The following is a 26467-nucleotide window of genomic DNA, read 5'->3' on the forward strand; positions in this document are numbered from 1 at the left end:
TATCATTAGATGTTGAGGAAATCAGGCTGTTTTTTTAGTTAAGATATTTTGTGCTGACTTTTAGTGATTATCCTGATTGATGTCGTTTTTTTTTTACTTTTAATGAAACTTGTGTGCAATCATGTTTTATTGTGTTGCAGCCTGTTAGGACATTCTTGTAAAAGAGATATTGTTTTTCAATGAGGCTTTTCTAGTCAAAGGGTAAATAAAACACAGAGACAGATTCCCACGCACACGTACAGAGCACAACACATTATGTACAGCATTGATCTTAAAAAATGACCTCCCAATACAAGAAAGAAAAAAAATAGAACCTAGGCTTTAACGTACATCAAGAGACAAAGCATGGAGTTGTTCTGTCCACAATGAATTGGAGCTTGATTTTAAGGGTTTATAAAATGTTTTGTTTGAGCTTTTATGGAGCTTTTATGGAGCTGTAGTGCCAACTGTAATGAACTCGAAACCTTATAAAACCCTTGTTAGTGTCAACGTCAGTCTGTCCTCAACTCCAGGACGGATTTAAATTATCAAGGGGAGCCTTCTGTCTCTCTGGCTGTTCCCAGCCACAAGGGAGAGAGATCTTCATTGAAACTGAAACCGCGACATAGTTTCGTCAACCATGGATTCTCCTTTAGCACACACAGACATCAGCCCAAATAAAAGCCATTCCCCTTTGTTCTTCGTGAGCCATCATTCATTGTTTTGTGTCTACTGACCTAAAACACACATTTTATTCGCTGCTTGTTTGTGTGCTCGCTCGCTCACTCTAACCATCATCTCTCTCCCTGTCCTCCTCTTCTTCCTCCTCCTCCTCTGCTCCAGGACTGTCCCCAGCTGGTGCGCTCAGAGGAGATCCTTATTCCTGCAGGGGAGGTGAAGCCCATCACCCTTAAGGCCAGGAACCTTCCGCAGCCCCAGTCCGGTCAGCGGGGCTATGAGTGCGTCCTCCACATCCAGGGGGTCAACCACAGAGTCACCGCCCTGCGCTTCAACAGCTCCAGTGTTCAGTGCCAGAACAGTTCGGTAGGTCAGAGGGGTCAGATGGGTGGGTGAGCAGAATCAGAATCAGTGACCAGAATCCTCTAAATCCTCAGTGTTAGTTAATGTATTTATGTTTTCAAATGAAACGTTACTATGTAGTCTATTGACTAGCAGACAGTATACTTGGCTTTACTGCTGACCATTTCCCAAAGCATACAGTGGTTTGTTTGATTTTCAAAGAAGCCATTGGATTCAAGTCATTTCAGTTCCTAATGAAATCTACTTGATTCTTTATTAAGATTCCCATTAGCTGCTTCTTCGTCTTCCTTACAACATAAAAACAACATACATACTGTACTTGCAGAGACTTGCTTGGGATAGGCAATCCAACAAGCTAACCATAATTGTGTGGTTATTTTATGTCAAAGTTATGTTAATGTTGCATTTTAATCAGGGCTTAGCCTTAAAAACAATGCTGTGTGTGTGTGTGTGTGTGTGTGTGTGTGTGTGTGTGTGTGTGTGTGTGTGTGTGTGTGTGTGTGTGTGTGTGTGTGTGTGTGTGTGTGTGTGTGTGTGTGTGTGTGTGTGTGTGTGTGTGTGTGTGTGTGTGTGTGTGTGTGTGTGTGTGTGTGTCTCTCTCAGTCATTAGATTTAGAGTTAGACTATCTGAGAAAGATAGATTCAGATTGTGTTGTAACTTTTATCTTACTGTAAATCACTATTTGCATTCACAATGTGAAATATGTTGCATACAGTTTTCCTTGCTCCAGTCATTCTTCATATTGCACATTGTTCCCGGACTCGCCTACTCTGTGTTTTACTCATCAAGAGAGAAACCCTTGCAGAACTCACCTGTGTCCCCTTCCGGGAGTGGATATAAGACATGCAATTAGTGTTTGTGGATAGCCTGCTCCACGTCAATAGTGTGTGTGTGTGTGCGTCAGTCAGTCAGTCAGTCAGTGAGTGGAGACACTACAACCAGCCTAGGTAATTACACTGGAGAAGTCTGCAGCTAGATTCTGCCCTCAAGGCAAGCGCACACAAACTGCAACATATTCCCAGTGGACGTGAAGACACACACACACACACACACACACACACACACACGCACTTACACACATACACACACAACACAAGGTGGCAGCTGAGGGCGTAGGAGACAATCGAGGACGGCACGGCAAGAGGCCGGAGGATGGAAGGGAAATCCAAGCCTCCAGCCACCCTCAGCTCTCACCATATCAGGCCTGTCAAAAGATAAGATAAACCTTTATAGATCTCCAGAGGAAAATGCAGGTGTCATAGCAGCAACAGCAGTAAGAATGAAACACAGGAGAGGTAGTGCCAAGTATATGAATGAATGTATGACAGTACAGTTTATATATTATGCATATGTATACGTGTGTGTGTGTGTGTGTGTGTGTGTGTGTGTGTGTGTGTGTGTGTGTGTGTGTGTGTGTGTGTGTGTGTGTGTGTGTGTGTGTGTGTGTGTGTGTGTGTGTGTGTGTGTGTGTGTGTGTGTGTGTGTGTGTGTGTGTGTGTGTGTGTTGTGTATATGTGTATCTCAAAACTAGTGCTTGACTGTTTGTTCTTTCTAACCTAATCCTAGTCTGTTAGCCTTTAGCACTTCCTCAGACCACTGTTGGAACGGTCTGCCTCCTGTCCTGACAACACGCTTTTGTGTTTGTACAAGCCTAATTAGGTTGTGTTGTGGTCAGATGCAGCGGGGGGGGGTCTCATATACTGGGTGAAGTTTGTCAGGGTTTTGGAGATGTTTTAACATGGTTATTAATCTCTACTGACAATGATGAATGTGTTGGGGGGCTTTGTCTGTAAAGCTGTGATGAAGACAAGGGGGTGATGTAACTTCAGGGCAATGTCATAAAATAATCTTCTAATGGCCCTCCTATTGAAATCCTCCCCGCTGTTTTCTGTCCCCTGTTATCCTCCACACTCATCTCTCTCTCTCTCTCTCTCTCTCTGGTCTCCAGTATCTGTACGAGGGCATGAAAATCAGTGAACTGCCAGTGGATTTCTCGGTGGTGTGGAACGGCAACTTCATTATTGATAACCCAGAGAATATCCAAGGTAAGGAGACAAGATGCTGCTGACAGCACGCACCTGGCAAAATAGGCAACAGATGGACATATCGCCCTCTGTGTGTGTCTCTCTCTCTCTCTCTCTCTCTCTCTCTCTCTCTCTCTCTCTCTCTCTCTCTCTCTCTCTCTCTCTCTCTCTCTCTCCCCCCCCTCCTTGCTCTCAAATAAGGTCTTTTCTTAGCTGCTTTCAAGACGCTGTCTATATTTTATTCCCCTACCTTCTGCTGAAACAAACCACATATGAAAAATACAGATGTCTTTTTAAATATAAAAAATATATATAAAAAAATGAGAAACAGAATGCAGAAGTAGCCTGCAGGGATATATTGTGTCTTCCTAGGAAAAATAAATACATGAAAGAAATCACTACACAAACATATGTGATTTTGAATAGACTTTTTATTCAAAAATGCTACCGCTCGTCTCCTCACTGGCAAGAAAAAGCACTACCATATCACCCCAGTCCTGGCCTCATTCCACTGGCTCCCCGTCTGAATTGATTTTATTGTTTGTTTTTAAAGCCCAAAATGGGCTCGCCCCTCCAGATTTATCTGATCTCATTGAGCCATACATCCCAACCAGAGCCTTGAGATCGGCTGACCAGTCGCTCCTGGTTGTGCCTGATACTCAGTACAAGACCAAAGTTGACAGAGCCTTCGCGCCAGCCGGCCCCAGACTCTGGAACACCCTGCCACTCCACATTCGCTCTGCTCAGTCATTTGAGGTTTTTAAATCCTTACTAAAGACTCAGCTTTCAATGCTGTTTGACCGCGCAATGACCCTGGTCCTCACGCCACGGCATACCTTAGATGTGCTGCATACTGTATATTGATACTGTATGTCGTTTTATTTTCTTGTTGCGTCATGTTTCCTTTTTTCCCTCTGTTTTAATTTCTTTCTGTCTGTATTTTAATAAGCTCTGTGCAGAACTTTGGTTCGACCTTGGGCGTTGGAAATGTGCTATACAAATAAAGTTTGATTTGATTCATCCCACAGTGCATCTGTACAAGTGCGCAGCGCAGCGGGACAGCTGTGGGATGTGTCTGAAGTCTGAGAGGAAGTTCCAGTGCGGCTGGTGCAGCGGTGAGGGCCGCTGCACCCTGCGCCACCACTGCCCTCCCATCAACCCCTACACCACCCGCTGGCTGGACCTGTCCAGCAAGAACGTCAAGTGCACCAACCCACGCATCACAGAGGTCAGTGTGCCATTATGAACCTCCCCTGCCTGCCCCAGCTAAAAGAAATATGTGATAAACACTTGAACCCTAGAGTAGCATCCCTATTCTGGGTCGAACATCAGCTGAAAATAGCAGATCTACAAGCTTACAACACGTCACACTACTGTATGTGATGAAACCACTTTATCTGATGTGCATCGTCTCAAACACCCAGCAAGATCAGACTATGCCTGATCCTCACATCTTTTCAGCAATTATCATAGTCGTATTTCTTTGGTTGATAACGACAGCGCTCTCTCAAGTTGAGCTCTTGACAGTGGAATGTCTGGTTTTGCATTGAGAGGCTTTGCATGGGAAGGAAGGCTATTCCACTCTCTCCTCTGCTTTCCTCTGGACCCAGGATGAATGAGAATGAGCCTGTAGGAAGCTCCCCAGGGTGCTGGCCCTACTTAATGCCTGCAGATCTGTACATGGTCTCTCTCCGTCTCTCTATTCTCCTCTCTGTCGCTCTCTCTATTTTTCCGTCTCCATGTGGTGGAGCATCTGGTGTTTGTGTCACTGTGTGTGTGTCAGAGTGCGTAGGTGTGTGGGCTCATGCGTGTGTTTGTGTGTGTGTGTGTGTGTGTGTGTGTGTGTGTGTGCCTGTGTGCATGCATTCGTTATGCATTAAGAGGATTCGTCTCACTGTTTGGAGATCGTGCAAGGGCAAGTGCCTTGACATACACACACACACACACACACACACACACACACACACACACACACACACACACACACACACACACACACACACACACGCACACACACACACACACACACTCACGTGCACATACACGCACACCAGTGCAGACATATTCCGCTTTAAGGCGCTATGTCTCCCTGACATCTGCCTGCTCTTTGAGGCAGGGTGCACCGTGCACAGATGCCCGCCCGTAGATTTAAATGCTTTATAACCTCGCAAGGTTATCTCAGCGCTTTGAAACAAACTTTGGCACCAGGCACATTTAGACAGAATGCCATATGTATGACATGGAGGAAGCAGACACCCTTTAGTAAATAATGTCTGATTTATACTTGGTTGCGTGCTGTGTCGCGTACACAAAACTAACAGATATACAAGCTTACAACTTGTTTGCGATCCAGCACGTTGTGAGCTTGTAGATCGGCTATTTGTGGTGCGTACCACCGGCATATGAATCAGGCTTAACTATTCCTGGTAGAGCTGCCGTATAGCCAGCAGGATTCATGTGGCCATTCACACACAACGACAGAAGGTGTGTGTGGCTTTATTGATCGCCTCTATCAACACCACCGCCAACCCCCCAAGTCCCTCCAGCCGCTGTAGCGCCAACTCCCCCAACCGTACAGGGGTCGTGACCCGGATGTGCTTATTTGTTTTCCCGTAATGTGGGGTCTTTGCTTACCGAGGCTGAATTCCGGGCCGAGCCTCGTTGGTCCACTGTCGCAGGGGAGGCAGGCTAGGAACCACTGTTTAATTAGGTTTGGTAACGCACCACTGCATTATGTTTAACCCACCGCGGCCCCAGACCTTACTGGCTCCGCATTGATTCATTTGTCTATTCTTCCTCCTGCCGCTCCCTCACATCAAACTCCTAGCCTATGAAAAACCTAATTTAACGACTTGGTTTATTGATATGCTGTATTGTATACTGATAATCTGGAGGGGGGGGTTAAGATGAAGAGCCATTGCTGATCTCTCCCCTCCGTCTGTCTCTGTTTGTCTCTGACTGACTCACTCTCTCTCTCTCTTTTCTCTCTCTACCTGCCCTTGTTCAGGTGTGTGTGTGTGTGTGTGTGTGTGTGTGTGTGTGTGTGTGTGTGTGTTCTGAGTCATCCTGGTAAATTAAGTTAGGATCTTCCATTACACTTTCAGCTAGTCTGGCATTTGTGAGGGCCAGGGTGCGCGCATCCACATAATGTGCGCGTGTGTCCACATAACGTGCATGTGTATGTGTGCACGTGTGTGTGCATGTGTGCAGGGTGCCCATTACCATCCGCTGGGACATATCTCATTCAGCTGGCTGTTTTCATTAGTGTTGTGAGCACAGTATGTGATTACCAAGGCCACCTCCAACCCAGACCTTCATCATTCACACTACAAAAACAGACGGCAAGACAGCACAAAAAAACAAAAAACTGAAATGGAATGATTTAGTGGTGGCAAAAACAAACACTGAAACTGTGAAACGGAGCGAGGACAGGTTGAGGGAGGCCTTTTCATTTTTCAAAAGAAAGGAAACTAGTTTTACTTGTTTATTTAGCAGGGACCGTGGACAACTGCATTAACTCCGCCTCAGTCAGTAAACAACTTCTCTTTCATCCGTAGGTGCTCTTAGGATCCTATCACAGATTTAGAGCGAGGTGAAGAACAAGAAAACAGAAGAAAGAGAGAGGTGCAGAGATTTGTTTTGGGGAAAATGTTGAAATGGAAAACCGGGGAGGGTCAGAGAGTGTGCGGTGTCGAGGTCAAGGGAGTTATGAGGTTGGAGAGAGAGGACAAAGGGATTGGCAGGAAGCGGTTGAGTGCTAGAAAGCAGAGGAGGAGAGGAGTGTGATGAGTCGCTCCCGATGTCTCTCCTCTCCACACAGCATCAAGTTAGCCTTGTTGATCCCTCCTGCCCCTCACCCTCACCCCTCAGTGATTACAGTTTCTTTAAGAACTAGACAACCCCACCCCCTTCCCCCAGCGTACTGAATTTATTACTAAATTTGTGTTTTGTGTGCGCCTAAAGCCCCCATCATGAGCTGATTTGTATACATACTAGCACATTAGTAGACGCGCCCCACCAGAAGATGTGCCTTTTGAATAATTAATGTTTCTATTAAGTGCCACGGTGCCTCCTACCACGGGCCATTAATATTGAAGAGATGTAAGCCCCCGCTAACAACGGAGGGAGCGACATCAATTGAAGCCGGGGAGTCGTGTGGGCATATGAAAGGAATACTGGGAAATTCTTGCTCAGTGGACTTTGGCCATGGCTCCTTTCATGAGTTAGGGCAGGCAATTGCAGCGATTGTGTAAGTGACTGTGTGACTGTTGCCTTCAAAAAGTAGTTCTCTCTCTTTCGTTCTCTTTCTCACGCACGCACGCACGCACGCACGCACGCACGCACGCACGCACGCACGCACGCACGCACGCACGCACGCACGCACGCACGCACGCACGCACGCACGCACGCACTCACGCACTCACTGCAGCGATTGTATACTTGAAAAGTAGTTTCTCTCTCTCTCTTTCGCTGTCTTTTTCTCTCTCTCTCTCTCACACACACACACACACACACTCAAAATGTTTACGGCTGTCATTTTGAAAACCTCTGGGATGATGGACTTGTCAGTAAAAGAGCCGCAGTACGACTGAGCTCTCCTCACTGCCGTAACCCTGGACGACCTGTGTTCCGTATCCTCCATTCAGAACCAGCCAATGGAAGGCGAGACAAAATGTTGTTCAGCCAAGCAAAACTTTATGCCCCCACACACACACACACACACACACACACACACACACACACACACACACACACACACATACCCACACGCACGCACGCACGCGCGCGCACACACACACACACACACACACACACATACACGATTGCTGTAGGACAGAGGCAGCATGGCTCTGCTGAATAAATCATGGGGGGCTGTTCGCTACCCCCACACAGCAAACGCACAGTATCATCAAGTCTATTTGCACAGTAAAACTCACTCATCCACATGAAGAACATACCTCTATCCACAGCCATCCTCTCAATTCCTCACTCACTGTCTTTTCATGCCAAAAACTCCATCGCAGCCCGTATCTCTCTACCAGCTATGAGACGAGTAACATACAGTATACAGTATGTAGGATGTCGTTTGTTTGTAGGAAGTGATCTGTGGGGTTAAATATCAAGACCCATTCAATTTGGCTCGCAACCAAAATTGTATATACTTGACCTATAGCCTGAGCAGGGACGAGAGACAAGGAGATTAACTGAGGACTCCTAAAGTCGTAGCAAAGGCTGTTTAATTCCAAAAGCAAAAAGGATAACACCCAGCCACTGTCAGACGGTAAGTAGTGGTGATTTGGGGAGTTTTTTTAAGCCGACCCACCTGACCTATTGAGAGAGACCTAACTGACACATTTGACCCAAAAATATATACTGTATATTAACCAACGATCTGAACCCAATCCAACCAAAAATCCAAAATATTCTTTATTGTTGATTAGCAGGTGCTGCACCCCCAGGAGGTTAAGAACCAAGCAATACTTTAGCCTATTTAATTTAGCCTAATATTATTTCATATTGTTTAATGTAGGCCTATTATGTTCTGATGGGCCGCAGAGCCATACTGTGTTATGTTTACACAATATGTGCTCGCAACATGTGCCTGGTCTCAAAATCCTGCATGCGCATGTAATTTTAAACAGATTTAAATTTCTCTGCAATCTTTCAAAGTCTGATTGTAAATTTCTTGTGTCAATTATATTTATACTTTTTTCATCAAAGGGTGTTAGCTTTTTGCTCCCTATTCATTCCATTCAATTACTTTCCAGAGAGAAAGTGAGAGAGACAGAGAGGCCAGAAATGTCACCTATATCGGTAATAGGCCGATAATGTTGGCCTTATTGATCTACATGCATCAATTGGTGAATGCTTCAGCACCACCGATGATGGACAGCGACTCTTTTTTTAACGATAGCATTACTGTTCTAATGCAGCGTATGAATATTGATATAGTACATGACAATGACGTGAACAGCAGAAGGGAATAGTAGCATTATAAGCTGTGGGCAGTTTCTACTCTCTAGCTTGGATTGTCCCTCCATGGGCTGTCAGATGAACGCCTGTTTGCATGGTCTGCTAGCGACCTACTGTAGCATAGCCTTGAGGAAGATCAGTTCAGCACCAGCTTCGAGTCAGGTCATCTCACAGGCCCAGATGTTCCCTTTCTCATTTTCCTCTCTCTTATATTCCTCATTCATTCTCACCTCTCTCCTCCTTTGTAGGGGAAGAGTTGCTAGGGATCTGCCTTCCCAGTGGGAGATTTAACTGCTAAAGAGAGACTCTTCCCTTCTCTGGAAGGTTCTCTTCACGGATTAGAATACAAAGAGATCCTTTTTCCTTCCCGTCTCCTCAATGTAGGTCATCTCACCCAGGCTTCTCGCCCGTCGCCAAATCCCACAGCGCATCTTAAGGAAGTTGTGGTCGTTGGCTTCCTAGCCTTTACTCTGATCCCCAAAGCTAAAAGAACGATGGAGGGGGAAGTGAAAGATAGAGGGTGAATAGAGAGAGAGAAGACTTGCAGGCTGTTTGCATGGAATTACCCTCCATTGACAGTGTGACAAAGCCAGGCGGGTGGAAGGGTGTTGCTCTTAAAAGGATTACACAGGCAGCGTGGCATGCTGGTGAAGGTTTGAGGGGTGGGGGTCTGAGGTTTTTCCGGCCGTGCATGCATATCCCACGAGCCTCTTCCGGTTTCCTCTTAAACGTGTTCAAAAAAGCGAGCAACTTGCGAGTGGTCGGCCTGACGGAGGGTGTCCCCTTCTAGCCTGAGGGAGACGTCACCAATGGTTTTCAAAGAGTCTGAGAGCACAAAAACATGGATGTTACTGTAGAAAGAGAAGATGTTCCTCTAAAGGCAACAGTGCCCTACCATACACTCTGATCATCTGCAGCCTTACTTGTTCATGTCAATCCAACTAGCAGGGGCATCCAGCAGTGTGTTGTGCTGTGAGACTCATCTATGGATTTGTTTTGTGAGAGGTGTGCCACCGACACTAAAGCCTGATTTATAATTAGTCGTACGACAGTGAACTTGTAGATCAGAGATTTTAAAGTGACAATTTCTCCACTGCAATGATGATTCACGGCTGATGATTCATCTACTGAGTAGAATGGGTTTTTCTCGCATGGATGAGAGTAACTTCTTCCCTTGTCTTGAGCCAGGCATGCAAAGGCTTCCGTTACAGCCTCTGGGACATGTTGCAGAAAGTTCTCCCCTTCCCAGCTTTTAGCCGGCTGATAACGCACCTCTGTCCTGTCATCGTCCTTGCTTTACCTGTCATCCATCACGGCTGATAACACCGGAGTGGCACTCACTCTTACTCTGCTGCCAATCAAGCCATTTTGTTCTCTGCTCCTCTCTTATTTAGTCCCCCGCTTTGCTCTCTCAGGCCCCTAAACTCCCGTACATTATGTAACCATCACTAAGTCCACTTCAATAGCTGCCATCTCCTGACATAGATATATTTAGCTGTTGTTTCCTGCCCCTCCTATACCCCCTGCATGCCCGAGCAGCACTAAAAGATTCATGTATTCAGACCCTGAGGCGGTGCACTGACACACTTACTTTACATCCAGAGCAATTAATGTCCACTAAATCTAGATTACAATACCGGCATCCCAGCGGGACGCCGCAATGCCCCAGCAGCGTGTGACTCGAGGAAACGGTGGTTTTGGGGCACGTCTCCCAGAGCTGGCGTCACACGGATAGTTGCGACTCGAGCTAAGCATGGCAAAACCCAAAATGTCAACTGGCTGCCGACATTTTTAACCCAAAAGTTCAATTTTTACTCTCTCACAGTTGAATTAACGTTCAGAATTGTACTGAGTACTTCTTCCGGCATTGCTAGAAATGGCATTATTCATTGTTTACATAGTGTTAGGCTTGATCTATACTTAGTTGTGCTTGCGGTGTTGTGCGGTGAAAGTCTACTACACTAATGAGCTTGCAGATTGGCAATTTTCAGTGCACAACACCGCACGTGCAACTAAGTATAAAGCAACTAAGTATAAATCAGGCTTAAGCGATGCGTTATTTCATCTCTTCCCTTCCACTTTTCTGTCCCATCACTCTCGCCCCTTTCTCCTCGTTCACCACCTCCTCCTCTCCTTTCACTTTTAACTCCCCTTTGTCTCTATCCCTGTCTTCTCGTTCCCTCAGCTCTCCACTCCCCCTTCCCCAGTCCTCCCTCTCCTTGCTGTTCAGAGGAGGCTGGATGGCAGCCAGGTCTGAGCCTCAGAGGGGCTCTGCGGCACAGAAGGCAACGTGCCACCCAGTGCCAAGGTCACGCTGGGCAGCCATATTGTATTTTATGAGAAGGTGGTCTGCACTAAGCACGAATATGGCCTCTTGTTAGATTTATCGTCCATGGCAACAGCAGCAGGCGTGTATCCAGAATGCTAATGATTGCGCTCCTTTTTAATTTTTTTATTTTTGTACTCAGGGAGGCTCTTATCATTGGCTTTATTAGTGCATAACTCATTTAAGGAAGAAGTTCTATGTTAGAAGATTTCTTGGAGTTTTCAAGGTTCACGTGGGAGTCTTATGTGTCTGTGTGTTTGTGTGCGAGTGGGATTGAGATTGTGTAAGGAGTGCCACAGTATGATACCATTATCTAGCCTTGGTGTGAGTGTGGCACACTGGCACAATGACTCACCATGGCTACGTATGCTCTGACATTTTGTGGACGCGGGGACAGGGAGTGCATGTAATTGCTATTCTCCAACCATCCTGACCAAGATAGTGTCCTGGGTAGAAAATGTGCTTCCACATTATGCTGTCTATAAATCAGCTTTTGTTACTTTACTCACAGAAATGGAGAGCAACTTTGAGAGTCACCTTGCCTTAAGCATCACTATGTTCTACTCTGATCTGTTGACCATTGTCATTTGCAGGTGACTCCCGTGGCGGGACCTCCAGAGGGTGGGACGCTGGTGACCATACATGGCATGAACCTTGGCCTGGCATTTGCTGACATGGTTGGGAACGTGGAGGTGGCTGGGGTGAGGTGTACCCCTGTAGAGGATGGCTACATCATCGCTGAACAGTAAGTCACAAACGAGGCCAACACTCAGTAAAACCCTCAGTTTTCATTTAACTTTGGGCCCAATTTGTACCCTCTGGGACCCCTGTGCACAGTAACTCACATTCTCATGTTAGCATTTAAAAAATGCTATTGGTCATATTTAGAATTTCATATTTATTTGAATACATAAGTAAAAATGAATGATAACTACATTTTACTTGGATTATCATTTAATACAAGTTACATTTCTAATAATTATGGTAATTCCATCAGGGCTTTGTGAAATACGTTCTAAAATTGGAAAATAAATGTTGCCTGTGCATACTTTTCAATGTAATGTGAATTTTCCTGTTTGGTAATTATCGCAACATACAGTATAGTAAAACAGCACACAGCAGTTGGCTGGCCATCTCAGTGTGAAAATTGGAAAAGTGATCTTCACGTTGGAGAATTACAGGATAAAGCGATTCAGCACGCATCCTTACCCGTATGCATCTAGCCCTGGGGTTTAGATGTAATACACTCAGGGGCCATACAGCGCTAACAAACTGGATTCTATGCGCAGTCACAGAACGGCTCGTTCTCCGCCATCCGCCGTCTCTTCTATCTTAATGAAGACTGGAGCCAGTCCAGACCGTCTGGCCCTGACATTGTTGTTTTCCCCCTGCAGCACACTAACCCAGGCCTCTCGCTGTAGCTCCGCTAGTGACTAACAATCCCACAACAGCTGTGTGTGTTTACTTGTGTTTACTTCCCTAATTGTCCCACACTGTGCATACATCACGGTAAAGCCTGTCCCGTTCACCCTGAACTAATGGAATGTGGCCCGCACTCCATCATAACTGCCTGTCTACCCCAGCCCGTGGCTAGTTACACAGACACAGGCCCCCAGTCAGACACCCCCAGCACCTTATGGTTGTTTAACCTGGGCAGGTGGATGGAAGCCTCTGAAAGGGGGGTTGCGGACGGACTGCCAGGATCCCGTATCCCTGAAATACGTTCTGGGCTGCAGCTTTAGCTGGCGCTGCAGATGAGCAAGCACATGAAGCCAGTGTTGTGTCGTTCTAATCGCTACAACACGCCAGCGGGTTGGGAGTCTGCAGGGAGAGGACAAGTAGTTGCGCAGGTTGAGAGTTCAAATGTGCAGTAGCACTGTGAGACAGGGCTGCTGACACTCACGCACATACATCAATACAATCTCTCTCTCTCACCTCTCACTCTCACACACACGCACGCACACACACACACACGCGCACACGCACGCACACACGCACACACACACACACACACACACACACACACACACACACACACACACACACACACACACACACACACACACACACACACACACACACACACACACACACACACACACACACACACACACAGGCTATCATAGTCATGGTTCTCAGAGGAGCTGTTAACCTTAATTCTTTCGCTGGCCTACTTCTGCCCTCAGCAAAAGAACAGCTCAGTGCTGCTCCACGATCACTGCTTTCCCTTTGACACTTTTTGCTCTTGATGCATTACAGACGTGCACAAATATCCATGTTCCCTAACGCACCCACACATACACATACACATACACATACACATACACATACACTATAATACAATACACACACACACACACACACACACACACACACACACACACACACACTCACACTCACACTCACACTCACACTCTCTCTTTATCTGTCTCTATTGAGAGTTATATCATTGATTTGAATTACAATTTAGGATTTTTTTGTAAGTTGCAGGATAAAAGTTAAACAACCCTATAAAAATAAGCATGGCCCATGTATAACAGTGATGGCAGGTGTGTCTCTGCTACCATGCTGCTTACTGGGGAGCTGTAATTGAAATGCTCAATGTGCCACTGGCAGTAGGCAGCAATTTGTCAGCAGTGACAGCACTTTAACCCAGTTGGGACAATGGTAGTGAATTAATTTATATCACCATGCTTAAAAGAAAAAGAAAAACTATCAGAAGAATCCCAATCAGAAACATTGCAGTGGAATTAATCAAATTAAGCCGTGAACCCTGCCTCCTCCTGCCTAGTTTATGTTTAAAGAGAAATCACTACTAGAGTAGTGTGGCAGTGGGAACAGGAACAACGAGTCCCTTTATGAGAGGGAAATATGAGTCCTATATCCGTGAGTAAGTCCTCCCAGAGCCTCTCTATTCCAGCAAGTCCACCTGAGAGTGCGCTCCCAAAGTAATTGTGATTCAGGAGATCAGCACTCGCGAAACAATGATATGCACCTCCACCTCCACCAGCCTCCCAGTTCCCAGTCAGTGTCTGCCTGGCTCTCTAGTACTTTGATTGCTTCTGGTTCTTTATTACTCCCCAGCAGTTGTCCGGTCAATAGATGTCCCCTGTTTTATTATGTCGTTTGATCTGACCACCTGCAGCGCCTGGCAACACCTGATCGCATGCTATGATAAACCTTTATCGACCCCGTGGTTGGGTCAGGGGGGCGGTGTCTGCTGTGTGATTTACATTAGTGCTCTGAGAAGCACCCCTTCCCCGTTTTTTTTTACTGCATTTGGAGGTGGGGGGGTCTTTGCCAGGGATGTGGGACATAGGTGGGTGCGGGGTGAAGTGACAGAGATGAAAAGCCAAAAAAGAGAAAAAAAAATATATATCTAAACTTCTAAAGTAGTAAAGGAGTCAATACAAAAGAACAGAACCCCAGAACAGATTACTTGCTCTGCTAACTTTCTGCACACCGTGTACAGCTCAATTTCAACTCAAGTATCCTAAAACATTTGTGGGTGACTTTTGAGGTGAAAGTATTTTTGTTTCTATGTATCCATGACTGTCCCCCTCAAATGTAGACCAATCACAGCTCACGGTGCTACATGCATGACATCACGAAAGAGAACACTCTCTGGCTCCATATTTCATCTTTTCATAAATTAATGTTCTATTTTATATTTTGTCATTATTATGAAAATATTAGATCTACAAGCTTACAACACACCCTGGAAGCACTGTGAGCTTATAGAATACATTTTCCCCTGCTTTGTTGTGACTGTTCTCCCTATATGGTGATTTGTGTCTTTCTAGGATAGTGTGTGAGATGGAAGCAGCTCCTTCTGACAGCAGGCCCGGTCCGGTCCAGCTGTGTGTTGGAGAGTGCCGCCCAGAGCTGAAGACCCGTTCGTCACAACTCTACTCCTTTGTGGTATGACTGGAAAACTCTCTGAATCAATCTTAACCCATTAAGACCTGACGCCGAAAATTATTCAACATTTTTCAAACACGAAAATGTTCAAAAATAGCAGATATAGAAGTTCGCAGCGTGGCACGAAGTGGTCATATGATCTAAAATGACACGGATGCTTTCCCGGTTTTAATGGGTTAATTAATGTACAGTACTGTAGTAGATGCTGTGTGTATAACTATTTTAGTGCGACCCCCAGTCCAATAGCATCCAATAATGTTCAATAAAAGGATAAACAAAGCACAACATCAGTATTACATTAAGAGTGATTTTTCCCATCTCTGGAAGGCATTGCACTGCAGCGCACTGCTCAACAAAGAATGATCTTGGTGTATTTGTTGTCATGCCGACAGACTGGCTAATTAACTACCTGCTGTGTGTGTGTGTGTGTGTGTGTGTGTGTGTGTGTGTGTGTGTGTGTGTGTGTGTGTGTGTGTGTGTGTGTGTGTGTGTGTGTGTGTGTGTGTGTGTGTGTGTGTGGTGCTGACTTTACATTTTGGTAATAATATTTTCTCGTCAAACAACAGTCAAGATTTAGATGTTTCTTCACTAATGGCTTACGCTCAGGGTTTCTCTTTTCAGCTGTTTGCCTTCATGCTGTAGCGTGCTGAAGCTAAATTAATTCACCAGTAAGAGGTGTTCTGATTTATAGTGTGGCAGATAAATGTATAGAGTTTCCAGCACAACCCCATTAACGTAAATAGTTTCTTTATGGATGGCAAAAGGAAAACTATACTTAACTTCCTGGAAGCTCTTTGTTTACTTAATTAAACAATGGTTAGCACTTTCAGTCTCTCAGAAAGACCATAATAAGTTTGTTGTGATTGCAGAGTGGAGAATGGCATTCTTCAAAAGGTAGGCTACCATACAGGTGCTTATAGGCTCTAGTGGTCGACATAGAAAGAGAGAGAGTGAAAGACAGACAGACAGACAGAGTACACGGCAGGGAAACATCCCCACACACAGAGTCTTGAACACACCTCTGCCATCCTCGCTATAGCCTGCAGCTAACTGATAATCTACTCTTCACTTTCAGTCTCTCACACCTTCACAATTAGCACTCTCTCAACAATTAACAGCAGCTGGTAATTAGTGGGCTCATTGGAAACACCCCAAATTCTCACACTCCCTCTTACTTTCACCTAGAAACTTCATTTAAACGTTAAAACGTTCGGCTTGTTTGGGAATGGATCAGATTTTTTTCACTTATTTTAATACATTTATATTAAATGGGAGTAAATAGGAGTGTTTGTTCCACTTATTTTGTGCCCTTCATTGTCTAGTCTTAATTCAAATTTAAGAATTTTCAGCAACCTTTGGAATCCCTGTATCACCATATTTAGTTTGTTTTGGCTTGAGCCTGCTCCCTCAGACTGTGTAGGGAGAATTAATCCCTCAGAGCATATACAGTGCCTTTATGACCACTCCAACTTCAAATCTTAGACACTTAAAAAAAAAGATAATGTTACGTACTGTCACAAAAACAATTTTGCCAGCAACAAAACAGACACCCTGTGCCGCCATCTTCTTTGGCCAACAATAGAGGAGCCCTTGCCAACGGGGCTGTGCAAATGCAAGTGTGTGGTGCACGTGCGAATGCTTATGTGTGTGCCGTGTGTTTGTACTGTACATGCATAATTGTGTGTGTGTGTACAGTATGTGTGTGTGTGTGTGTGTGTGTGTGTGTGTGTGTGTGTGTGTGTGTGTGTGTGTGTGTGTGTGTGTGTGTGTGTGTGTGTGTGTGTGTGTGTGTGTGTGTGTGTGTGTGTGTGTGTGTGTGTGTGTGTGTGTGTGTGTGTGTTTGGTCTACGAGTGCGTGTGTGTGCTATGTGTGTGCACTTTGAAGCTGTTTTCTCTGTGTGTCTCGGGTCGACTGCCTGTCTGTTTGGATATTTCCCCATCTGTCTGTCTCTGGGCGTGACTCGAGCTCTGATGGAGGCCTGCCTGCGTGCTTGCCTGCCTTCCTGCTGTTGTAAACACTAGTTATTTTCAGACTGTCTTTAAAACACAGCTCAGCAATGCACAGAGGGAAGGATCTCACAGAGCCTCTAAGAGCTTGCTGGTTTTATTCTCTCTCTCTCTCTCTCTCTCTCTCTCTCTATCTATCTCTCTGTCTCTCTCTCCGTCTGTGCTGCACTCCACTGCCAGTAGCGTGGTCATATGAATGACTGCTCTTTGCTGTGGCTCTGTATGTGATAATGGCGATAGGGCTTCACAAGAAAAATGTACACCATCAAATCCTCACTGTTAATGTTTTTTCTCTCTCTCTCTCTCTCTCTCATTCTCTCTCATCCAGATGCCATCAGTCACAGGTCTGTCCCCTAGCAGAGGGCCGGAGTCAGGTGGTACCAAGGTAACAATAATGGGGGAGAACCTTGGTGCCGGCAGCAGCGTCAATGTCTTGTTTGGGAACCAAACATGCGAGTTCTATGGGTGAGACTCTCCTCTGCTTTGCCACAAGGGAAAACCCTAAAAATGTAACATAAAATGTGTAACTTAATGCTTGTAATGTTTCTTGTTCCAGAATTAAAATGTACAACTACTTTGGCAACAGGTTACTCTGAGAAAATCAGAACATGTTGCACTAGGTTTATGAAAAACCATCAGCAATGTTATGAACAACAGGTCAAGATTTTGATCATTTTGACCATTACATGCCAAAACCGCACTCTATCCCATGCTGCTGATACAGACAGGCGCTTCCTCTCATGAAAAGCGTCGTATTGTGACGCTTGGGCAGGTACCTGTGACGTCTACATGCCAACACCACCTTTTACATCCTATATGTTGACGGTAGCAGGATGTGGATGTTGACAACAACTCAACCTGGAAACTGAACAACAAGTCAGGCATACCGACAGCAGCAGCCTTGAGCCGTAGACTAATTGCTAGTTATAAGCTACTGTATTTTGAATATGCACATAGTCAGTGTCTACGTGGAGTCGACAGCGTCCACATTCCGTCGTCATCAACATGGCACGCAAAAGGTCGCTTTTGCCGTGCAAAAGATAATTGCTCAAATGTCCAAAATAAATTATATTATCATGTCTAGCTGTTCCCAAATGTTCTGCCGTGAGTCCAGGTTTGCCTTTGGATTTGGTTACAGCCACTTGCCATTGTTACTGCAATACAACTATACAATACAACTATTTACTCTATCAGTACTTTGTGTTCTATACCCCCAAAATATATATTACTATAAAACTGGTTTCAAACTGTTTTTAGACAAATGTCCCGGTCCATTGGTCTGCCTTGGGCACAAAAAGTTTGAAAAGCACTGGCCTAGAGAAAGTGTTGCTAAGCTTTCAGTATTTTTGCATTTCTCAGTGAAATTTTGTAATGTTTTTAGTGTTATTGTGCATCACTGACAGAAAAAAAGTAAGAATGGCGACTTCCACTTAACAAAGTAAAAATGTTTCCCCTCCCCAGATAATGGTTATTATATCCGTTACGTAAGAAGCTATATTTCCCAGCTTCCCCTTTCTGTCCTTCTCTCTCTTTTTCCTGTGCTTTTTTCTTCCTGGCATTAGCGTAAAACCTCCCCTGGGGAAGCCTCTCTCTCTTATTTTCTCTCTTACTCTCTCTCTCCCCCTCATTCTGTCGTAAACTTGTGTAAATCTTAATAAGGTTTTGATGACCTCTCGCATCAGAAACCCTCTAATAATAGCTCCCAGAAACCTGCTGCACGCATGGATCTTTCTTCAACTCCCTCCTGCTCTCACCCTTCCATCCTTCCTTCCTTCCTTACCCCCCCCCCCCATATTCCTCTTCCTTCTCCCAGGTATCTATTTAAAGCCATGCTGCGGTAGTTTGATTGTAGTGCTGTAAGGTTGAGGAGTCAAGCCAGCTTTAATGAGATATGGGCTAATTACTGGCTTGTGCTTCCTCCACTGCGTTCCTGGCAGTAAAGGGTGAGGAGGGGGGCTAATGCAGGCATGCCGCTGCTAATGAACTGGGACGGATTCATGGGGGGTGGGCAGGTACAGCCATGGTGAGGGAGGGAGACAGCACACAGGCATATATGACTGAGGTAGAGGCGCTCAAGCGTGTGTGTGCGTGTGTGGCTATCAGCGCATACAGTATGTGTTTGGGTGCGTGCACTAGGCCAGGGCATGCACGTGTGAATGTATCCATGTATCCACGTGTGGCTTTTTGTACCTTTTGTACTGTATTGTGAATAATTCCAATTCCTGTGAGTGTGTGTGTGTGTGTGTGTGCGCGCGTGCGCCTGCATGCATGCATGCATGTTTTTATATTTGGCAGCCTAGGACATACCCACAGACTGGTTGTTAGAGGGTTTCAACAATGTGGGATGCCCAAAAAGGAGGCAAAAGGGCTGGCAAAGTATTGTGCTGTCTCTGCTATAATTGGCACCCGCCACATATGGCGGAGAAGCTATTACTTATACCCATAGAGTATTGAGTGACATACTTATTGTATCATGAAGACATATGCCATGATTTTGTGAATTTAACCTTAACTGTACCTTTAATAGTTGTGTCCTTGTACAGTATGCTCTCCTTTATGTGGACATAAGGACATGAATAAATTGTTAAAATGTGTGTTTGTGTGTGCGTCTGTCCGTCCGTGTGTTCATGTAGACGGACCATGACGGAGATCGTGTGCTACTCTGCCCCCTCCCTGTCGGGGGTTGGCTCTGTGCAGATCACTGTGAGCGTGGACCGCGCCCAAGTCAAGGAGAGCCTAGTCTTTGAGTACATTGAAGATCCCACTGTCCAACGCATTGAACCAGATTGGAGCATCGCCAGGTAACTGCGTAGTACTACATATAGTATAGGACCTCCACCTCCCTTCTACTGCTCTATGGACTGTGCGTGCCAGGGTTTTGTTCTTTTCTTACCCATATATCCCAATCAATAAATCCACTTCTACCACCCAGACAAGGTTTCTTCAGCTCTTATCCAGAGCTGTAGAGCCAGCCAATCCAGCGGTAATAAGCAGACACGGGTCAATAGCACACCTTCAATTACTGTTCGCCTCTCTTCCAATTAGTGGGAGTCTGATAGAACCGCCACAGGCGGCAGATTGGACAGGTTGGGTACTGTGGAGACTGTTCTGGGCAGCTCATGAGAAAACAAGTGATTTCACTGTGATTGTTCAGCATCGAGTACGGTGTGTTTGGCAGATGGATACATCACACGCTGTCGCAATGAAAAAAATAGAGCTGATGGAGATGAAACACAGGCGGAGAAGAACAACGGCTCTCGTCAGAGATGCATAAAGCCCTGAGTTCTACTTACATGTAGTTGCGCATGGGTGTTGTGCGGAAAAAATAACTGATCTACAAGCTCAAATGTTGTAGTGCGATGTGTTGTGAGCTTGTAGATTGTTTATTTTCTGTGTGCGAAACCCGTGCGCAACCAAGTTTAAATCAGGCGTAGGTCCACAGAAGGAGGGAGTAGGTGTTTGACACAAAGTGCACAGATCCACATTTTCAAAGTCTCGGAGGAAGAGAGGAAAAGTGCAACTCTGGGGCTCTCCACTTAGACAAACCACAAACAGAGGCAGAGGATCGAAGTCTGTAAGCTGTTCCCATAAAAAACACAGAAAAAGCACAAATAGAAATCAAAATGTACAGGTCAGCATTAGTCTCCTCTCCCAAGTAGTGCAGCCCCTATCCGCATTAACCCACAAATGGGTCCGATGCACACACACACACACACACACACATCTGACAATTCTGAATGCTCTGTTCGTCTTGTCTATAGTTGTGCTGCCACGTTCCCACAATGCCTGTCCTCTTTCTTCACAATGCCGCCTTGACCAACACGACAGCAGTAAAGAAAGAACAGACAAGGGCCCGGGCAGCTGCAAGGAGGGCCCCACAAGCCAGAGGGCCCCACAAGCCAGCAGTCTCCCTCCATTGTTTGTGCACCTTGTTTTGTACTGAGGTTTCTATCAACCCCTACATGCTAACTATGCACGCCTGAGCCTCTGTTGGTATTTCAAAGATGTGCGTGTGCTGTTTGATTGTACAGCTACTGAAGTCAGTTAGAAAGCATCTCTAATCATTCCCCGCGCCAAAGCTTATTATCTTCACAAAGAAACCTGGCGGAGAAGCCAGTTTGAGACGCCCTTATTTTTCTGCTGATGGTGAAACTTTCCAGAGAGGGCTGTTTAGGGCAGGAAGTTTAGGGGAAGGATTCTACTTTAGGTAGTTTACAAAGGCGGATGTCAAGATTTCAGAGAAAGAGAAAGGAAAAATGTGTCAGATTTCAAACTGGAGTCACTGGTCTTGTTTAAATACTGTACATGAACCCCAGCGTCCCTATATTGGGGTGAACCCTCTGCAAAAATAGCAGATCTACAAGCTCACGTGGTGCAAGCCGATGCAATTTGAGCTTGTAGATCTGCAAGTGTCATCAAAGGAAGGGGCCTAGTATAGACCCCAGGGGGACTCTGGTCAACAAAGTATATAGGGTTCTTAATATATGACTCTGTTTTGATTTAGTGGCCACACACCCCTGATGGTGATCGGAACCAATCTGGACGTGGTGCAGGAGCCCAGGATCCGAGTTAAGTACGGTGGACGAGAGACCGTCAATGTAAGTACAGTACCACTCGTCATTACTGCAAGACTTTTTTTTTTTAACTGTGTAAACACAGAGACCCTACAGCACGTCCAGAATACATCCACTAAGCCATGTAATGTCCACTAACTAGGCTCTACTTGACTGACTAAATACCACTCCATAAGCATGCTGAGCGACATTTAGCTTGGTTGAAATCCTCCTATCTCACCTCACTCCGTCCCCCAACGCCTCCAGCACTGTAACGCGTCCCCCAACGTCCCCTTGTACCCGGCCATCTTAAACGGTCCAACGAGCATCTGCATAATGCAGCTGGGTGGGAGTGTGGTCGCTCGTTGTTTAATTAAGAGTTTTTACTTCAGCGCCCCTTACTTTCTCCAGGCTAGATCTCAGCTCTCTCTCTCTCTCTCCCTCTCCCCTCTCCCCTCTCCCGCTCTCTCTCTCTCTCTCTCTCTCTCTCTCTCTCTCTCTCTCTCTCTCTCCTGCTGTCACTCAGCTCTGCCCTGTTATGTTACTGTCAGTGTAGTCGCCCTGAATGTGCAGAAAGGCCTCCTCACAGGGGGAATTTTACAATATAATGACTCCTGATTGAGGGAGCGTGGCTGAGGAGGAAGGTAGAGAGTTCGAGGCGGGGGAATTAGGGTGGGAGGTGAGGAGAAGGTTTGGGCGGATGGTTGGTGGTGGTGGTGCGGGAGGGGGTTGGGGTGATGTGCATGTGGGGGGTAGGGGGCGGGGGGCTCCTAATGGGTTTCAATGGAAGATTAACTGCCGTCAGAAGTCTGTGGTCAGCATAAAGAGTCCTGTATAATGAAAAGCCCAGGCCGGGGGAAATCGTTACAAATTGCATTTGCGCTTCTGTCCTGGGGGTCCGTGTTTAATTAAGGGAATGGGATTCCTTGTCTGGGGTCTGGCTGAGGGTGAGGGTGGGGGGCAGATGGGTGTACGAAAGACAAGAAGAATGGAAGTATGGGGAGAGGGAGAATAAAAGTGACAGAGAGAGAGAGAGAGAGAGAGAGAGAGAGAGAGAGAGAGATAGGGAGAGGGAATAAAAAAGCACTATATGAGTGGACATTGTCGGGAAATATATGGTAACAGCACTGTTTGTATTCACATCACTCATCATTTTCACAAATGCATTCTGTACTATGAAGTTAGGGAGGCTGAGATGCATATTACACAGATGTTACTGAGGCCTGTGCTGACACGCAAAACTTACACTGAGAAACTCAGTGCAGGCTTGCACTCATACAGACACACACACACACACACACACACACACACACACACACACACACACACACACACACACACACACACACACACACACACACACACACACACACACACACACACGCTCCCTTTTGAATCTCAATCACATGCCTCGCTTGTAGCATCTCTGAACACATTAAACTCCAACAACCCCGGCAACCATGTGAGGAGTGAGGACACAGTTTCCGTAAAATAACTCTTTTGTGAAGATTTTTTTTAATAATTGAATGGGGCGGGGGAGCAGCCTTCTGTTGTTTTTTTATAAGCAGGAAAATATGTGGATTGGAGTAAGTAGAAATTCCAGGAGACTCAACTGAGGCCGGATGTGACTTTTTGATGCTGTCGGGCAGAAACCTTGTACTGTATGTCCAAAATCATAACCTTTCAGGAAATGGGGAAAAGAACCTGTGTTCCAATTGATCCGATGTAGTTATTATTGAATCACAAGTTCTTGTTAATACTTTTCTTTGGTTACATATTTAGAAAACCCATAGACATACTTATCCACTTTCAACCTGGCATCCCTATTTTGGACATGTCATTATAATTCTTTTTAAAAAATAGCAAAAATAACTAGCAGCTATACACTATCTATAGCAGATATGTTTGCGCCACTTTTGAGCAAATAGGGTATTAATATATGAAAAAACATAAAATGCGGAGTTACACTTTTTCTGCCCGACATCAACGTTCTACTGTATGTGTGGGTAGGTGCCATGACGTCCACATTGTCAGACTCTTTCTTTTCTTTCACCTTTATTTATTCAGGAAGGACAATTGAGAGCCAGCTCTCTTTTCCAATGACCCCTGATTACAGTGTACAAAGCATACAATTTAAACACAAATACATTACAGGATAATAAACATTTCAGAATGTACAATTAGAACTCAGAGTTTTTCTCACAAGTATTTTAAAACGATCAAGTGAGATCACGTTCTCCAATTTTAGAACTGATTGCTAGTTCTGAACTGGCTAAGACAGCCTTTTGTTACTATGCCCCTCACATGTGGAACTGTCACTTGGAATTTCTAAAACAAAGTAATCCTGACAGCGGGTGTGGTAATGGCCAACTTTGGGTTCTAATAAGCTGTTAAGATAATTAAGGTAATTTCTGAGTAAGGCGTTGTAGATAGACTCGGATGCTTTAAACAGTTATTCATCTCTGCACTGTGACCGCTCACCCACCCATCTCAGTGGCTAGCAAAAGAAGCAGCTATCTTTGAGGCAACCAGCGAGAATGATTTCTTCTTATTAAATACTAAGGTTACAAAATGTACCCATCACTCCATCCCGTCCGCCCCTCCTATACCTCCTTTGTCACTGGGGGAACGCAAACATCCAAGGCAGCCTATAGCAATCAGGACCGGCTGCCTGTCAACCAGACCTTCAAAGCATCACCTGCCTCTGTCTAAATTGCCTTTCTCCTTCTCCCTCCCTCTTGCATCACCTGCGAAGATACACAAAGGGACCCGGGGGGAGGGGGAGGGGGGGGGCATTGGGGGAGATTGGGAGACAATTTTCTTCACGACATGCTCTGTACCTGTCACCGGATTCACAATTGAAACATTAATCATCATTCTGATTAAAGTTGAAAATTCTTTCTTTTTTTTCTCCTTTTGGCAGTCAGCCCCGGAACAACCCCTCCAACCCCCATCAGTCTTGGCAGGGATTTTGTCTGCCACATTTACTCCGTCATTAAGACGTCAGGGGGGCTCGTGTCATGGCCGCCTCGTGAAAGAACGCAGAGGCTTGGGGCGTTGGGTGTATCGGGGGGTGTAGGGGGGGTTGATGAGGAGGACAGATATTTGAACGTGGTTGCGGTGCGAGGTCCCTTTCCCCTTCTTTTGTGCAATCAGCCCGTTGTGCAGAGGCATCCCATCATCCCCTGAGAGCTTTGATAACGGTTGCTCGGGGACATGCAGCACAGCTTCCATGTACATGATGATGACACTGTATATATGTCTATATGTTGTTGTCACGCGTCTCATTATCAGCATCAGGAGTGGCTTCTGGAACATCATACATACATACATAAACCCCCGCGGTTCCATTTTGCCTCCTCTTGAGTGGCGTCCGGTCTCCAGGTTTATTTCTCTTATCTCTTGCATAATATCCATTTCCGGGGGTCTGTGTTGCACCCATTACGTGTTACGTGTTGTGGGCATCATTCAACAGGCGAAGCAGCGCTCAACCGAGGATGGTTCACATTAAGTGGGAGATTATTTTTCTTTCTTCACCACCGTGTTCAGTATGAGAGGAGATACGCTGAAAAGCATGGGACGTGGGGAACTCTCTGCTAGTTACAATGTGGCATTGAGCTCATGGAAGGATCAGCATTGGTGTTGAACTTATAGACATAATGCCTGGGCTAACAGTTGGTCTGAACAGCAGGCATGCCGGAAACCCAGATACAGTGTAGGAGTACTTACAAGATCAGCCAATGGCTGACCTTTGACTCTGTGACCCTTCATAGCTCTCCTACGCAAAGCCCTTGTCTCATCCCCTCGTCTTCATTCTCAGCTCTCTTTCTCTCTCTCTCTCTCTCTCTCTCTCTCTCTCTCTCTCTCTCTCTCTCTCTCTCTCTCTCTCTCTCTCTCTCTCAGCTCTCTTTCTCTCTCTCTCTCTCTCTCTCTCTCTCTCTCTCTCTCTCTCTCTCTCTCTCTCTTTCTCTCTCTCTCTATTTCTCTCTGTGTCTGTCTGTCTGTCTGTCTGTCTGTCTGTCTGTCTGTCTGTCTGTCTGTCTGTCTCTCTCTCTCTCTCTGTCTGTCTGTCTGTCTGTCTGTCTGTCTGTCTGTCTGTCTGTCTGTCTGTCTGTCTGTCTGTCTGTCTGTCTGTCTGTCTGTCTGTCTGTCTGTCTGTCTCTCTCTCTATTTCTCTGTCTGTCTGTCTGTCTGTCTGTCTGTCTGTCTGTCTCTCTCTCTCTATTTCTCTCTGTCTGTCTGTCTGTCTGTCTGTCTGTCTGTCTGTCTGTCTGTCTGTCTGTCTGTCTCTCTCTCTCTCTCTCTCTCTCTCTCTCTCTCTCTCTCTCTCTCTCTCTCTCTCTCTCTCTGTCTGTCTGTCTGTCTGTCTGTCTGTCTGTCTGTCTCTCTCTCTCTCTCTCTCTCTCTCTCTCTCTCTCTCTCTCTCTCTCTCTCTCTCTCTCTCTCTCTCTCTCTCTCTCTCTCTCTCTCTCTCTCTCTCTCTCTCTCTCTCTCTCTCTCTCTCTCTCTCTCTCTCTCTCTCTCTCTACTACCCTGGCCAAAGACCTCTGAGTGGTTGAGTGGGCAGCAGCACAGTGGATCCTCATAATGAATTCAGCTAGAGGGGTTGGAGCGTTTGTGCCTTACAATACCATGGGTCCAT

The 26467-nt window shown here is 45.7% G+C and overlaps 1 protein-coding gene across 3 annotated transcripts in view; it reads left to right on the plus strand.

The window, feature by feature from the left end:
- Window positions 1-26467, plus strand: part of plxna2 (plexin A2) — a 211741-nt gene that overhangs the window by 139768 nt on the left and 45506 nt on the right. For all 3 annotated transcript variants that reach the window (XR_014601560.1, XR_014601561.1, XM_084068097.1), the window contains exons 10-17: window positions 823-1023; window positions 2970-3066; window positions 4074-4273; window positions 11938-12089; window positions 15148-15265; window positions 17601-17737; window positions 19906-20073; window positions 21777-21870. Coding sequence is in view for 1 of the 3 variants with exons in the window: in XM_084068097.1 (XP_083924223.1) it covers window positions 823-1023; window positions 2970-3066; window positions 4074-4273; window positions 11938-12089; window positions 15148-15265; window positions 17601-17737; window positions 19906-20073; window positions 21777-21870 (1167 nt within the window). In the remaining 2 variants the exon portion in view is untranslated. The remainder of the gene's footprint in view (window positions 1-822; window positions 1024-2969; window positions 3067-4073; window positions 4274-11937; window positions 12090-15147; window positions 15266-17600; window positions 17738-19905; window positions 20074-21776; window positions 21871-26467) is intronic.

The sequence above is a fragment of the Gymnoscopelus microlampas genome, assembly GCF_963454915.1.
Source record: "Gymnoscopelus microlampas genome assembly, chromosome: 10".
NCBI lineage: Eukaryota > Metazoa > Chordata > Actinopteri > Myctophiformes > Myctophidae > Gymnoscopelus > Gymnoscopelus microlampas.